Raw genomic sequence first — 17378 nt, 5'->3', positions numbered from 1 at the left:
TATCTGGAGTCTTTGTGCAGATCCTGTATTCCAAGAAAAAGGTGGCCCAACTGAAGAAGGTTGGAAGAGTACAGAAAGAATAGCTAGGTGGGGACTAAAAAAACCACGACTTATATTGAACATTTTTTAAGAACTGTGTTTGTCTGGCTTAGGAATAAAAAGATTGAAGGGAGACGTGATACTTTAGGCAAAAGGGAGAAAGTGCACTGCAAAATATATTTTGGTATGTGGCTGGGATGGCAAAGGATGTACGGGGCATGAATAAAGCAATGAATAACCTCCAAAGTGGCTAGCAGATTTCCACCTTGGAGCATGTTTCCTCTATCTTCCCTCCCTGGTATGACACTCTGTCCATAAATAGACTATGACTAGTACTGTGTGCATACAGACCAAAATGCAGTTGTAGTATTTAAAATCATGTCTTTCTCCCATGGTATGTTCCTAGATATCTGAGTGAATCCAGAGAGTTAGAGGTGAGATGATTGTACTGATGTCAAGTAATTTTTTTAAAGCTTTATACTTCTATAGCATCTTTCATCACTGGACTTTAAAGTACTGAAAACAACCATCATCTTATAAAACCTCTGAGAGGAAAGTGAGAACTATCACTGTTATCCAGATTAAAAAAACAACAAGATAGCCCAGTTAATTGCCTAATTTTTTAACACATTCAGGTTTGTGGATATGGAAGCTCAGCTTACATGAACACCACAATCATGTAAAAGACCAGGACCAACCACAAATACTAAACGGCAAGAAAAGAAAATGGAGATGCTTGATTCTCATCTTAGTGTTACTCACTAGACTTCCTACTAGGAATAAACACGCAAGAAAGAGAAAGCAAGGTTCCACTGTTGGCCAAAATCAACGCCCTATAAGCAAAGCTGGTGGTGAAAATAATACATTAGAGAGTAAAGAGTGATAATGGAGAGACAGAGGATTGCAGAACCTAGAAAAGAGTTACAACATGCAACACCAGTCCACCTCAATCTCACCTAAATCCACTGCCTTCAGACCTAGCCTAAACTGGATCATCTTCCCATCCAACAGCGCAGAAAGGTATTTTGCATTCCAGTAGAGGGCTGGCCAGTCATCAACCATGTTACAGAAGACTGCAGGTTGCTGTAGGGACATCACAATTTCCTTGGCTCTCCCAGGAGTAAATGGTTTGACATCTTCGCCTAGGTAAAGAAAAAAAAACAGCTGTAGAGAGATGATTAATGATACATGAAATGTCACCTATCATCTCCCACGGCATAGGAAACATTAAGAACTAACACCTCCTTTGTTTATGGTTGGTTTTTTTTATTGTTTGTAGATTTTTGAAAGACAAATTTCTGCTGCAAACACTGAAAGAACATTCGTACACTAAATTATAATTATAATTTAAAGCAGTCTATTACCACACAAAATGTAAAAAAAAAAAAAAAAAAGGCATGTGCTTAGAATTTTCACTTGTAGCTTAGGCAATAAAGCACTTTAGCCAAACGTTTAGAATTAGGCTAACAATAAAAAAACCTTATGAATAATGTCCAGAGTTTAGAGAACATAAATTTTATGAGTAATAGTCTTTCTGCATGGGATTCTTTCCAAGAGGTCTAGAGCATTGTCAGAGATGGCAAAACAGGTTCCTATGCATTTGATTTAAACCGAGAAATGGCAGCATAACCAAACCAGCAGGTATTTTTAAAGCATTTTGAAATTCCTTTTCATCACAAAATTTTAGAAAAAGTAAATTGTGCCAATCCAAGAACTAAACTAACCTGAGATTTCCACTTACTCCTTTGCTGTTTAGAGATTTATATGCCTCACTGAAACTGTCAAGCTGAAATGCTGGCAACCTTGAATAAACTCAGCACTTTCAGAACAACTCTTCTTTAGGGACATATTGAGAAGGAAAACCTGATTTTTTTTGTTTTAAATAACATAACAGCTCCATAGAGCTGAAGCAGTGGACTACAACTCCAGATCATAAAAAAATCCATTCATTATTTAACCTCTACTGAAGTTAACTCATCCAGAATTTGTGTCCATATAATGCCAAGGATTTAACATACTGAATCAATACATATGGTTCCCCATGACTTCTAGCAGCTCATTTAAAATGAACAAACCAATTCACTCGCTCTATTTAGGGGTCAAATTATGGTCTGGCAAGCACGATGGGTTAAATAAATACATGACAAGAAAATTCCCTAACTTTGCCTTTCGCTCCTCCCTGTGTGTGGGTGTTGGGACAGGTAGCGGAGAACCAGCCAGTCCCGCACCAGGCAGCCCAGCACTACCAGCAGGGAGAAACACAGAAGATGACCCACCAGGACTAAAGTCACCAAGGAAGGTTCTTCAGGATTTTTTCAAACATAACAGTTTATTTTAAACACATGAATGCTGAAGTGCAAATGGCAGGAATAAGAGGAGCTCTGTGTGTGCTGTATGCCAAATCTCTTTGGAAACTTTTCTGATCCCCCTTCTTTCGGCAGGGTTTACACTCCAGTATAGCTGTACTTTCTTAGTTTTCTAAATTAAACTGCTGTCTTCACACAGGGTCAGTGGAAGGTGTCAGGGCTGGGGTCTCCTACAGTCAAGGGGTCCCTTCTCCCACAGACTTCCAGGGAGACTGAATCACTCTTTCCTTCCACTCCTCATGAAAGCTCCAGCTTGACACTTTAAAACTAAAGACCTCCAATATTTTATCTTCATGGCATGTAAAATTTTTAAATGGCTTCCCTTTCTCAAGGCAGATGACAGGAGGGAGTTTGGGTTTTGGTTTGCTTTCCACATTTCCTCTCATATGCAGAGCAACACTTGACAGGATGGTGTTGCTGTGACACTGAGATGTCTACGGCACTTGGCCTTTAGTCTCACGCTCCAGCAACTTGCACAACCAGGACATAAGGAGGCCTCACGACGACCGTATGTCTCACCATATGGTCTTCACTACCCCCGGAGGGAGGCTCTGGGGGTTTCCAAGCAATAGGTTAGTATACCTAGAGGGAGCAAGTCCAGCAAAGGCAGAAAGACCATCTGCAGACACGACGGCACACGCTGGTGCAGCTACCAGGAGCTGGCTGCGAGGCATGGCAAGAGGCTAAAGCTCAGCATGGTTTTTTTGCATTGCTGCTGTTCAAAGGCTAAAGGCAAGACTCAGTCCAGACCTGAACACTCCCAGAGGGATTTATAAAACTTCTGTCTCTAACAGGTGCAATTATAATATTTTACAGACGTGGCTTTCATGATGTGGGAGCTGGCTGGCCTTACATACCTTACAGATTTTCTAACTCATAAAAATGAAATTATTCCTGCTTAGGCTAAGTTATTCACTGTATGGCTGTCTTTTTGACTACTCAATTGTTTTTGTTTTAAGGGCCATACATTTACTTATTTTAAAGGATATAAATCCAAAGAAATGCAAGCAATGTGTGGCACTTTTTGGGAGGATTTTGTAAAGCTGAGTTTTATTGCAAAAGCTTCAGGTTTACCCTGAAACTTCAGTCAATGGTTCGGATGTGCTACAAAAGCAGAAATTTTACTACGAGAGAGGGGAAGGCTCATCAAAGGCAACTGTTGATTCTGTGCGGCTTTCTAATGTGATTTCCACACGCATATTGTGCTTTTGAAAGGTGTGGTTTTAACCACAGTGAATATACAGTGGGAAGTGCAAAGCTCAAGCTACTGGGAGAGTTTGTATCAATGCCAAACAAAAAACCACAATTAGACTAAATAGCCTCTCCTCTACTGAACGTTAGCTGGAGGTTTTTGTCATGTCACCACTCTTTATTCAGTTGCAAACCTATTTCCCTATAAAATTTAGAAACAATGAAAGGGGACAGTCTAAGTAATGCTAATAATTCCTATCTTCAAACAGTATTAAAATCATAGTTGAATGACTATATATCTTTTCCTGATATAATCACACACAATACATGTGACATAATCTCCAGTGAAGTTTGAAACATTTTAGAAAATTTAAAACATTAGATAAATGAACATTAGGGTTTTTTGCAAAGACAAATGGGGATTCTTGTGAAGAAACTTTAAGTGTCTTGATTCAGTTTTATGCATTCCTTGGTGAGAACAGCAGTCAGCTAACCATAATTCTTTCCCCATAATATTTGTCATGCATAGCTAAATGCCTGTTAGAGAAAAGACACACAATAAAAGGTAAATATCATATACTACATCAAATAGATATGATAATTTGGTGCACTTTGCTCATGACCAACAGAAATTTCTGATGGAATTATATGCTATAGGAATGGTAAAAAGTAATTAAGAGATATATCTGAATATATCTCTTGAAAGAGACATTAGCAGAAAAATTTGTAATTTAAAATAATACTAATATTTTCCTTAGTGTTATCATAGCTTCACAAAGACCTCATAAGCTGGGCTCTTGCTTCTCAGTATTTCCTAAGCTGAAATTGATGGTAATTGATTCCTAGGCAAAGCCTGAGGTTGTATAGCCTATATAAGGGCATACAGTTTGGACATGGATGTGTGTAAGTACAAGGTGTATAAATAAAATGCATTGCAATGAAACAAAACATCCATGTCACATCATGGGCATTAGGTATCAAATTCCTAAGGGAAGATCAGGTAGCAGGAGAGAACAGAAATGCATATTCCCTTTGAAAAGAAAAACTCTGTTGGAGTCTTCATTTTCTCAGTTGTACTCTGATCCAAAAGAGAGAAGGAATACTGTTAAATTAGTTCTTTCCATCAGGCTCAACAAATGATGTGGCTTCACAGTATAAAAGGAAGCAGGAATAATCTGTCTCATGTTTTGACTTTACACAAGGCATGTATAGAATCCAACCAGGAACTGAAAAACTGAACCAAGTTTTAGCTCAAGTTTTGTAACTGTGACAGCTTCTATAATTGGTGAAAAACGTAGGTGTTCTTTAGAAAGGTAACACATTGTGAAATAGAGATCTTCCAATTAAAAAAAATAAAGCTCTCCAGTCATTTTTACATGAAGTGTTGTCAAATATGAAGACTTATCCAGGCTTCAGCACTGAGGGCAGGTAAAAGAAAAGCAATGAATTGGCTAAGTGCTTTCCAGTAGACTTTATGCTTCTAAGAGAGGAAATAATTTAATGTTTCTAACAGTTTTTCTGAACAACTGAGTGGGGTTTGGGAATAAAGAGTTCAGCACAGCAGGCAGTCTGACAAAAAGTGGACTTGATCAAAGCTGTTCAGAAGTTAAATGTACTGTCATTCATTTAAAATAATTTAGCAAATTAGAAGAGTTCATTAGTGTGTCGTAGTTGGCTTCTGCCAAAACACCCTGCTGCTTAAATATGAGATTTAATTGAGAGGTATTCAAATTATTTTCTAAAAGAGGGAGTACAAGGAAATCCTGGTAACATATTTGTTATAAGCATCATCAAACCATTTTTCTGTAATGCTTCATTATCCTTATTTCTTATAGAAACTATTAAAAATTAAAAGAACAATTTGACATTTTGAATACATTAATACAGAGCTGCCAGGTCACTCAAAAAAGTCAACTAACCTCCAAAATCTTAACCATCCAACAACCAGGAGCGGGAAAAGAGAAGGTAGAGGGGAGGATGGGGAAACTCCCCAAACCAAAGAGAAGTGACTTTGTTTGGAGGTCAGACTTAATGATTTCACAGTACATTAACTCTGTAAATTAAAAAACAACTTTAAATAATCTGCATGTGATTACAGCGTTATGCACTATAATCAGCCCACTCTGGGCAAACAGAATGCACCTAAATATACACGAGTGGCTTTCAGGATATACCGCATTAACATCTAGGTATTACTTCCTGACCAGTTATTGCTGTTACTATTATTTTTGACTCCAGGAATGTCAATACTGCAGATGCAGCATAGCTGGGGGGCATCTAACCTAGTTTTGCATAGACATTTTGGCTACTGAAGGATAGTTAGCAGTTGCATGGAGCCTCTCAGGATAGAATGGTCAAACACATCTCTGCACTGGGAAGACTGGCACCTGAAGCTTACTCTGGTAGCGTGAAGTCAACACACACTTCCTCCATGTCCGCTACAGTGAAAGGAAAAAGAAGAGGCCAAAAGAGGAATTTGTATTTGCACTCACTTTCCAGTCCTGCTGCAGCAGGGCTGAGCATCTTACAGTTTTTCCTAGAGTAAGTCTGAGTCGCTCAGGACATAAGAGCATGGGCTATACCCTCAAACCTCAAACTGTCCTGACAAAGAAAAGGAAATAGCTGCCAGACTTCTTAGGGGTGGATTAAGAGCCCAGAACAAAGAACTGGGAGGGACTTCCTGCCTCTGCTCTAACTGACAGCATATAATCTCAAGCATACATTTATGAAATTCCTTCCTAAATCCCCCAGGGCTCTTCCTAGAAAGCTGTTTCTGAAACCTGGCCAGCTTCCGTCTGTTGCCTCTTCTCCTGTCCTGTAGTGTACTTTTCGAAAGCAGTCATGTTGGTTTTCAGCTAACTGAATGCTGAATGCCCTCAGCTCCTCTGGTCTCCTCTAGTAGAAGAAATGCTTTCCTTTGCCTGTTATTACACCTTCCACAGCTCCTGCCTGCACCTTCTGTCATTTGAGATACCCCCTTCCCCTCCCACCCCCCGCAAAACCAGGAAAAATAGGATATGTACAACTGACAGAAGTCATACTAAATGTATTTCCAGTGAACTTTGTACACTTCTTAATGGCAAAATTGCTGCAAGCAAAGTGAAACACAATGAAACGGCAGCACTTGTTGGATAAATGGCATTTCACCTTCTTTTTGAAGGAAAGCCTATGGTCTTTGACCAAAACCTTCCATCAGATATATATCCATATATCCTACCCACCAGGATATATGAGAGTTTCTCCAAAGGAGAGACTATTCTTCCTTAAGCTAGGGCTGCTACAGTTCCACTCTTCTGTCTGTTTAGGGTGTAAATTACACCCCCCTGCTGCTGAGGAAATCTAGTAGCAAAGCCATTTCTTCCCAAAACCCCACCAGCACTGACACACATTTCTCATAACATTTCCTAATGGATGGGAAACTTAATACAAAACACAATACTAATATAACATTATGACTGAAAGTAAAGTAACTGGCACATCAGGGAACTAACATCTATATTTCTAAGAAAAAATAATTTTTTCATGTTATAAGTAAAGTTTATTTCTATTTCTTTTTCTATTGCATGTTAGTAATAAATATGATTGCACTACTCAAACTGATGAATGCATTGTATAAAATTCACTGTCAGAAACTGTAACGGTTTATGACTATCATTGTCCTACCCTGCAAACTTGACGGACTAGAACCTCAAAATGACAGCAGCGAAAGAATCTAAATCTTCTAAAATACACCGTTTTCCCATAAGCTAATTGCAGTAAATAGTCAATAACAGTAAACAGTATTCTAAAGATATGCTTTTCCCATAAGCCACTGTAATAAATAGTCAATAATACAACCGAGCCTTTTGATTTTGATCCACAAAGGGGTTACGATAGAAGAATACAAGACTTTGTTCATTACTATAATAAACAGGATACAAATTATGATTAATGACTGAGTCAATTAGAGGTATAATTGTCAGAATGAAATTATACTTTAAAAGAATACAAGAAGTATTTTTGAATTACATACATTATTGAACTGAAAGAAACCAGACAGCCACCACATGAACCTCAAGAACAGTTTCTGAAGAGCACAATAACCAACGTGCACAATCAGGGTATTAGATTCAGGGATTGCCATTATTATAGAATATTAAACAAAAAGCATGGCTATCATTCCATCTGTTTACATCATTCCATTTCTTTCAGCATGGGTAGAACAAGCAGAAGTGAGCTTAACCTTTGTTTCAAGTTGCTATTTCTCTTTATAAAGGTTCTTATGCAGCAACATGAAATTTGTGAAAAATGTTAACAGTGTATGTTTTGAGTCTTGGGGTTCATACGTACGTATGAATGTAAAATCTTGCTTTGACGTAATGCAGAGCTAAGGATGCATTTGACCTAATACAGCTCACCAAAATGTGAACTACCAAGCTCTAATTTAATTTTCAACCTTAACATTTCATTAATGTTAATTCTGTTTTTTAATATAAGCATAAAAGAAACTCTGTTTTTACTGAAAAAGAACAGCATTGTTACATGGAAGCTTCTCTTTCACAACTTTATAATATAACAAGCTGCTGCTATTGGTGTCAATATATCTTTACCATCTTCCCTCTGGAGATTTTCATTCTCTTTTCTCTTTCAAGTAACAACTGCCTGCAAAGTTTCTTTATCTGTAAACACCAAGAGCTAAATATCAGAAAAGATCAAGGACTCTGTAGGCCCAGATCTCCACTCAGATGCACATGAACTCTTGTTCTAAGCAGCTGCACCTGCTTTTCTGGGGACTGAAGGTGACCTTTAATTTTAGAAGAAACCATGACAGCGCTGCCGCTTTGAATTTTGGAAGCTTCTTGCGATGTGCAAAATATACCAAAACTCAGTGTTTGTCAACCTATTAGTATATCTAGGAAAGTCCTTTCAGTAGAGGAGTTTCAATACTTGCAGATTTCTTTCGAATATTAATGTCACTATGTCAACCACTGACTAATTCAATATTAGTATTAGAAGTAATGTCTTATATATCCAATCTTAAAAAGCACATGGCATAAATTTAAGATAACCCCCTGAACATCAGCAAAACAATAAAATTGCAAAAGGTTAAGTTGCACTTTTATACAAAGACTTCCAAACTGCCTAACCGTCGCTCTTGTTGAAATACTCCAATAGAAATTGAAATTTCGTGCTACCATATCTACTCCCAAGAATCTCATTGTGTCTGTGATCAAAAAGCATAGAATAACTTAAATCATATATGCCCCTGTTCAGAAAAGCATGGACACAGAAATAATCAATTTAGACTCTTCTTTCTATACAGAATTACATGATAGTCACATTTCCAAATAGACAAACAATATTTTGTGAGCATTATGTCTTCAATATGGACCTGATTCCAAACACCCAGCCAGACAATCAGGTCTTCAGGAGACTCATTTGGAGAGCACACAGCATACCTGTTGCATGACAGCCAAGCGTGACTAGCCAGACCAACAGAAATAATCTCCCTAATGCCTACATCATTAATTATATCAGAGCAATAAAGTTACTCCCTGCTGCTTCAATATAAGACAATAGGAGAACAATGACAAAGCCTGATCAGAAATGAGAAACACATTCTCCAGTGATACAGTGGACAGACCAGTATCAGAACAATATGATTACCTCTTCTTGCTGGCATCGGAGACAATGGTCAGAGACTCTGCCTACACTGAGGCAGTCCTACCCCAAGGAGACAGGTGGAGATTTTCACCCTGTGTTCCCAACTGACGCCTTACATCCTCATGTGACTCAGTTCATTTCCACCATTCTCAGGTTTTCGGGAAGACAGGAAATGATCAGTCTCTGACACTGGATTTCCCTAACACAACTTCAGGATGTAAAATACCCTATTGATGTTGTTTGCAGTTATTTGCACATGGCAGCCCTGAATAAAATGAAAGAACATAGGGACCATGGTCTGCTGAGGTTGGAGCTCCAACATAACGTCTCTAAAACACGTAGGGCACTAAGCCTGAAGGCTGCCTAAGTGAGGTAGGGAAGTAGGCATCAAAATGAGCTTGGATGAAAGACATCATGCAGCTTCTATCTCCTCCTGAAAGGAGATACATGTTCATCATTAAGCAGGTGATGAATGGCAGAACAAGCAGAAATGGAGTACAAAATGCTTTAAATGTCCCCAAAGCCCAAATCAGGTGTGACTTTTGCACATCCTTTTGAGAGCTACAGTAGAGAACCTACAGCGTGGTCTACAGAGAACCTGGTGAGATGTGAGAACACTGGCCAACCACAAAGGCAGACTCCACAAGAGAAAGAAGCTACCCCACGCCTTACTAAAGGACCTTGCATTGGGCTCTGGCTCACCACAAACCTAGAACCATCTCCACCACAATGGTCACTTTGCAGTGTGGATATACACAGCCTGCAATCAAAAGGTATAAATTAATGCCCACTGGATAACACTGATATTTGAATTTAAGAATAAAACTGTTTCATAGGCTGAAGTTATGTCTGTATTTTCATTTACTGTTGACACTGGAAAAAAGGAACGACTGTAAAACCTTTTTCCTCCTGAAGTACAAAGAAATCACAGTATGATGTTTGAGCTGGAAGTCTACCTACCGCTCAATAAAAAAGAAAGGTGAGAAAAGATGCTGAAAGGTACAGAATACACAGACTGTAAGGTACCCAAACCAAGCCCAAAACAGAGCAGATCCTGAACAACCTGTTCCTAAGTAACTAAAAGGAAAGGGATGTCAAAACTCGATGAGGGAAGAACGGGATTTGCTCACACCTCACAGGCTCACCTTCAAAGGTGGAGTTCAAGACAGGGGGTCTAAAGAAGAGAACCATTACAGCTCCCTGCTACACTAGTGCTGTTTATGGCAGCTCTGAAACTACATTGTCACAATGCCAGCTGAAGTCTAGAAGTTGAGAGAAGTCCCTGGAAAGCAGGCCTCTTTTCGATGCTAGAAGGAATATTCAGAATTGGCTAAATGCCGCTTTTGAACCTATGAATGAATTTTGGGTCCTGCCCATTTTGTGCCAAAACACTTCTGGCCTTTGTAGGGTATGCAATCAATCGCTACTTGTCAGATTGCAATTTATGAATTGTTAAGTACAAGACTGTACACATAATGTTAGGAGTTGTGGGAGAGAAGCGTAAGAAACAAGGGGATGCTGAAGTTCCTCAAACCTCTCTGAAGAAAGTCATGTGGAGAGCAGATCCTTCAAACACCTGATGACTGGACAGAGCAAATGGCACTTCCTAATGCACTAGGAACTGGGGGTTGCACCATGGAGGGGATACCCTCCTGGACTGCCCAGCTCAACCATTACATGATAGATGTGTTTAAGCTGAATTAGACTCTCCAGATGCCTCAAGGTTATAACAAACTTGTCAAAGCCTTCTGTTTGTCTTAATAAGCCAGACTTAAATCACCACAGTCTAGGTGCCAACTCATAAGCAGATCAGCCAGGCCTGCCTCAGGGATGGGATGAGCATTTGGCAGCAAAACTAGCTTTGGCCATATAATTTCTATCCATCACCACTAGTTTATCAGAGCTCCAGGCCACCAACTCCTAAGCAGAATTCCAGAAGGCTTTAGGCCAGAGAGAGGTAGACAGGTGTGAATACAGAGACACAACCACCTTGAGAGTTTTTAGGTTTGAAATGGAAGCACTTACGCTATTGTGGTTGGGCAATTAGTAACTGGATGGGCTTCTGTATCACAGTTTTGGATCTAGGCGCTGTTAAGTCTGTGCAAGTCCTGCTACAGGCATGTAAGTTCTGGGCTAGGAGACACAGTAACATTTCTACTTGTCTGAATATATGTGCACTTCATCTGATAATATTAAAAACTCTTTAGCTACAGTATAATGAGGTTAAAGCAAGAAAAGATTTCCCCACCCCAAATATTACAAATGTCAGTAATGAGAACAGTAAAAATGTCACCACACGGAGAAAAGAGTGAAATTAGCATATTTAGAGAAGTATTATACCCATGAGTGAAATAATGCAATCAGCTAGCTGCAAGATAAAGCTAATTTGGTTTCCAACAGTTTATCAACAATGCACTGCTCCTTTACATTAACAAATTTAAATGGTACCATATCCTGCAAACAAGAATAATTCACACAGAATATTACACTGTGTTAATTAAAAAGCTGGAATAGAAAGGTCAGGCCATGACTGAAAGATGTGCATATGGGTTGTGAAGCTATGAAAAGATGGAGTGATTTCAAATCAAGCAATTAAAATAAATTATTTAAATCATTATTAAGTCAATAAAACCCCCTAGATTTTCTGAGCTTATTTTGACAGCTCCTTTCTTTTGTTGCTGTTTCTCAGATATTTCTCTTTCTTGCTGACCCACACAAGGGTCAAAATATCTTTAAACCCACCATATTATGAGGTGGCTTGGTTAAGTTATCAGAGTTATCCTACTAATATTTAAATATTCATTTTATTATGCAGGAAGAGGCAAGTTTTGTAGTAAAAGGACACTGCAAATCCCCACTTGCCTGATTTCTGGATGGGTTTCCTGCTGCTAGAACAACCAAGAAATCTGCACAATTACTACAGTTAACTGAACTATTTCAAAGAGAAATATTTTTTAACTTTGTTTACTTTTGCAAATGACAGCACTTTGTCTTTGGCACAATGCCACCAAATCAATTATATTATCGTAGTAAGACAGCCATTGTAAATTGAAAGAACATTTTGGCATGGGCTAAACTATGCTGAGGTGGTTATATATGAAAAAGACCTAGTAAAACAGGGAATTAATCTTACTTGGAGACCCAAAGCACTACTGGAAGATGACAGGTCATGATCAGATCTGAATCTCATCCAGTATTTTTACTGTGCTTTATTTTTGTCACTACAATTGTACACCGCAAGCTCAAATCTTACTTTGTTACTATCCGTATGTCCCCGTTATTTAACTGTGCATGAATTTTATTTTTCCTGGGGAATTTCCTGAACTTTTCTAGACAAAATCTCATTTTCTTTTTGATCATAGTCCTGCTGATTGCAGATGGTATAAACTTCCTTTTTGCACCTTCAGTGCAACTTCTAATTTTAACCTCAGTCCAGCAAACAGAGCTGTCTGGGCTAAACAAAATGCAGTGTCGCACGTTTTGGGAAGAATTTCATGGGAGTGTGTTGTTTTGGCTGCAAAACCGTGGGATGGGCACCACGTGTGAAATTCAGCTGGATGCTGCCCAGCACATCAACGGAGTTACGGCGCTGACACCGGATCTAAAACAGGCCCGCGTGGATCCCACTGCTCAGCTCTCCCCCATTAAGCACACAGGCATTTATCAAGCCAACTTCCAGACTTTGTGACATAATGCCTAAGCAAGCCAAACTGAAACAGCTCATTTTTTCAGGGAAGATGAAGCGTTGTGCTGCATACGAGCCATTAATTTTACGACAAGTACAGATGGTAGATATACAGATATGTACTCACGCAACCTAATGGAATGACTATATACTTCAATCTGTTTAAATGATAAGGGTTTCTAATGAGCTTACTGTAGCCCACATGATGGTATATTCATCCGAACTCTTAAAATGGATTTCAGTGCAGGCTGTAACTAAATCCTACCACTTCCCCCCCCAATTCGGGCCAGGCCGGCTCGTACCCGCCTCAACACAAAACAACTTACTCCTCCCGTTGAAAGGAGGGATACCCTCCGTGAATTTCCCCGCACGAAGGCACCCCGGCGGGCTGAGGGGCCACCCTAGCGCTGCCCCCCGCGGCGGCACCGGCCCCACGCCCGAGCGGGACGTTTCCGGGGAGGAGCTGAAGGAGAGGGATGGCGGCCCCGCTCCAGCCGGCTCTTCGCCCCCCGTTCCCGCCCGCGGCCTGCAGACGAGCCGGGCCCGGGCCTCGCCGCGCAGCCGGGCCGCGCTAGGCCGTAGGGCGGCGGGGCCGGGCGCGGGCGGCGCCCCCCGCGGCTGGGTGGGCGCGGAGCGGCGGGGGCACCTACCCGGCGCGGGCGGGCAGCGGCTCTGCGCCCCGGCCATGCTCCTCCGGCTCTCCCCGCGGGGCGGCTCCGACGGGCTCCCCTCGGCGCCGCCCTCACTAACGGCAGGGGGAGCCCGGCCCGGGGCACGCCTGGCTTGCTGCACCCTGACGGGCGGGGCGAAGCAGAGCGGCGGGGGCGGCGTGCGGCCGGAGCTGACCGCGGCCCCGGGGCGGGGGCTCCCCCCGTCCTCGCCAGTGACACCCTGCGAGGCCGCCCCGCTCCTGCCCCGTGACCCGAGTCCCCACTCCCCGCGGGGTGGCAGCCCGTGGGCTCCCCCGCCCCGCGGGGCCGCGGCCGCCCGTCGGCACGGCTCACTCCCCGCGGGCGGCGGGCCCGGCTCCCTCCCCACCGCCGCTTCCCTCCTCCCCTCGCCGGCGGAGGAAGGAGGCGGCGGCGGCCGCCGGCCCTCCCCGACCGCGCATGCGGCTGTGCCGGGCCGTGGCGGCTGTGCCGGGCCAGGGCAGCGCCGCCGCGCTCGGGGGTTGAAGTGCGTGTGTCCCTTCTACCGGCCCCAGCCCCTCCTTCCCGGCGGGCCCTGTCAGCGCCCTCGCAGATGGGCTTAGGCTGGAGCAGCGCGGAGGAGCGGCAGCCCCTCCTGCCGCCGCCGCCGCCGCCACAGCAGCAGCAACGGCGGCGGCCGCAGGCGCGGGGGCCCGCGGGGGGCCCGGCGGTGCCGGCGGCGGTGCCGGTGCCCGTGCGGCGGCTGGCGCCCTTGGCGGGCCGCGTCTACGGGCGGCGGTGGCTGGTGCTGCTGCTCTTCTCGCTGCTGGGCTTCGCGCAGGGCCTGGTGTGGAACAGCTGGGGCCCCATCCAGAACTCGGCCCGCCTGGCCTTTGGTTTCAGCAGCTGGGACATCGCCCTCCTCGTTTTCTGGGGCCCCATCGGCTTCGCGCCTTGCTTCTTCTTCATGTGGCTCATGGACAAGAAGGGTGAGCGGGGCCGGGGGCGGCCGGGCCGGCGGGTCGGGGCTCCCCGCTCCACCCCTGCGGCGTCCCCCGGGCCAGGCGGGGATGCCGTGGCCGTGGCCCGTCGAGGCCGCGGTGAGGGGCGGCGTGGGGGCGGTGAGGGCGGGGAGGGGGCGCCGCTGCCTGTTGCGCCCGGACCAGTGGCCTCGGTCTTAAAAGGGGATGACTAATACTTCAGAGGCATCATGAGTGCTATTTTCAGTACGCTGCTCAAATGGGTGCATCAAAGGCCGTTCCCAGGGAAGGTACTTAAGCTGCTCTTTAAGCTAAGAGGAATTATGGCATCTTCAGTCGTGGCTGAGGTGTGGGTCTGGAAATGCGCTTCCTTCTGGCATTGCCATGCGGGTGTTTGCCTGGAGATGGTCATGTTTGCTGGCAGTCGGCTGTGATCCAAATGTTTGGATCAGGTAACATCAGTGCTCAGGGCGGCCACTGCGTCTTGAAAGAAATACTTCTTTAAAAACCAGACTGGACATGAGGTCGCTGGTTTGCTTTTGGTTGTGCTAGGGAGATGCAAAGACAGCAAACGTAAAACAGAAGCTGTACTTCGGTGTTTCAGAAGACAAGCACAAGGAAGAGTTTCCTAATTTGTGTTCAGGCCGTTGCTTCTCGGTAGGAAACTTATGAAAATGGAGTTTGTCTTTGGAGAACTTCTCTCGGGCCTGTGCAGTTCATCTGCGGTCACCCCGGGGACCGCTCCGGCGAGGGCAGGTACCTCTGTTAGCAGATTTGAGCTCTTGGGCCTAAATCCACAGAGTCGTTTGGTCTTCTAATTCCTGCTTAAACAGGCCTCTAAACAGAAGATAGCAGCCTACATACACTTGTGGATCCTAATGGTGAATGCTACTCATTCCATTTATTTAGGAATTAATAAGCTCATTTGTGGGGAGAGAAGGGGGGAAAGTAAAGGTAGGCAGGGAGAAGAGTTAGAGCTGAGAAGGCCTGTGTCTCAAAATTGGAATTGCTTTTCCTAAACTGAAGAGGCGTTGGGGAAATAAAACATGCTGGGCTGAAAATACGTTCTCCAAATGAGTCCATGGTGTCTCTACAGCCAGTCTCCTTTCAAGTAATGTAGATGTAAGTCAACAATGTCTGTCTAGACTGCTGTATAATAGTGTTGTTAATTATCTTCAATTTAAAGTAAGTTATTTTATTTTGTACAGTGAAGGCAACGACTCTGCTCCTGGTATGAAGGAAATAAAGCTAAACTTGAACCTGTGCTTGTAGAACTCAATCTTTATTTTTATTTCTTCATTTTCCACAAAGTTGATTCTGAGTGATGCAAAAAAAATACTGGGGAAGTTTTGAAGCAACTCATGGAAGGAGAAACATCAGTGTTTTGATGTTACTTTAATGTGATTGGTAATGTAGTTTCTGGATTTCTTGGTTTTACATGTAGCTTGTTTTAATGAGAATGTGTATAGAAGTGTTTTCCTCATTACCTTAACTGTTTGGGTTTGGTGTTTTGTTTTTTTTTTTTTTAATTTCCATGTTCATTGGCAGTATTGATACAAACTACCCCTTTGTTCTTGTGTTGTTGCTTTCCTTGTTGAGAGAATTTTGGTGGAAGGCCTAAATAGAGCATCTCAACTCCTTGGCTTTATGCACAAGGAGTGCATAAGGGCTCTGGAGCATGTTCTTTGCACAGCAGCAGATTTTGTGGGAGCCCTGTTGTGTTTCATGCTGTTTTCTGAGTCTGGATGATTTGCACAGAGAATGTGGTGCTGTTCACTTCAGAAGCGATGGTGGAGTCCTGCCACTTGGTTTCTCACGGAGCAAAGAGGAGAGCTACTACCGCCCAACCCTCCCGTGGGGCTCATTTCCACCGGAGACATGTTGCAGGGAGGTGTCTGCTCTTTGGAGTACGCGTGTTCTGGGAGGAGAGTGACTCTACTCCTTTGAAGCTGTAAAGTTGGATGGGTGTGACCTTGCAAGAGCAGTATTTCACTTGCTTAAGGGTACAAATGCTTGCTGTTACACCAAATTTGCTCTCTGTACCAAAAATATAGAGAAACAACACCATTTACTCTCCTGGCTCCAGTTATCTGTCATTGGAGTTGGCTAGTAAAGGAACTGTCAGGAAAAAAATGTATTTGAGAAATGTCAACATGTAAAACCTGGCACGTATCAGAAGTATGACAGTGTAGATGATGCATGTCAGAATTTCAGAGGAGGTTCTGCTTTTAGATAGGCCTATACTTCATGGTCAGAAGTATATCTAACTGATATTGATATATAGCTGCCTGCTGTCAGTTAAGTGTAACTTTGTGTTATGATGCTTCAGGCAAAGTCCAAAAGTATTTATCTTCTTGGTTTTCAGTTGTTCTTTGTAGCATATAGTTTGAAACATAAATCTGTTTCCATACCAAACTTCTGTTGTATTATTTGTGTGCCTGTTTCTTATTTTAGTACTGCTTATATGGGTTTGGTCACTTTTTTTTTTGTAACCTTTTAACTAATTAGATGTTGAAGATTGACTATTAAGCAATAGATATGTTAATATTCCTACCTGGAAGAAGCATTTCTGGGGCTGCGTGATTCAGTTCCATCACAGCTTCTCAGAAGAGTTTTTGGTGTCCTCTGAGAAGAGAGGACAGCAGTGTTTATTTTTAGGACAAAGTATGCTATATAAGCTGTAAATTATCTGTTCTTCAGTTCTGTATAGAAGGCATCCAGGATGGAGAAATTATACTTTCTTGTTTGTTTTCTAACCTCAAAGGGTTTCTTGGCCTTTGTGACACTTTTCCTCCTGGCCTGTCAAGTGTGTCTCCTGGATTTATTTTTTTTTTTTTGTGGAGGC

The 17378-nt window shown here is 42.8% G+C and overlaps 2 protein-coding genes across 3 annotated transcripts in view; one reads left to right on the top strand and one right to left on the bottom strand.

Annotated features, from left to right (window-relative positions):
* HSPBAP1 (HSPB1 associated protein 1) overlaps positions 1-13710 on the bottom strand; it is a 38325-nt gene extending 24615 nt beyond the window's left edge. The window contains exons 1-2 of one of the 2 annotated variants that reach the window (XM_064451226.1): positions 13575-13710; positions 996-1181 (exon numbers count right to left, since the gene is read on the bottom strand). In XM_064451226.1, the coding sequence (XP_064307296.1) occupies positions 996-1181; positions 13575-13611 (223 nt within the window). In that variant the 5' untranslated portion in view covers positions 13612-13710. Of the gene's footprint in view, positions 1-995; positions 1182-5515; positions 5632-13574 lie in introns of those variants that run through there. The other variant, XM_064451225.1, reaches the window with a different exon arrangement.
* A 269-nt stretch (positions 13711-13979) lies between these two features.
* Positions 13980-17378, top strand: part of SLC49A4 (solute carrier family 49 member 4) — a 73040-nt gene continuing 69641 nt past the window's right edge. Inside the window, exon 1 of the mRNA XM_064451224.1 lies at positions 13980-14542. Coding sequence (XP_064307294.1) covers positions 14167-14542 — 376 coding nt within the window. The 5' untranslated portion in view covers positions 13980-14166. The remainder of the gene's footprint in view (positions 14543-17378) is intronic.

Source organism: Phalacrocorax carbo, chromosome 5 (genome assembly GCF_963921805.1).
Source record: "Phalacrocorax carbo chromosome 5, bPhaCar2.1, whole genome shotgun sequence".
Taxonomy (NCBI): Eukaryota; Metazoa; Chordata; class Aves; order Suliformes; family Phalacrocoracidae; genus Phalacrocorax; species Phalacrocorax carbo.
The sequence above is the reverse complement of the archived record's forward strand: the minus strand, read 5'-3'. Positions and strand labels throughout refer to the sequence as shown.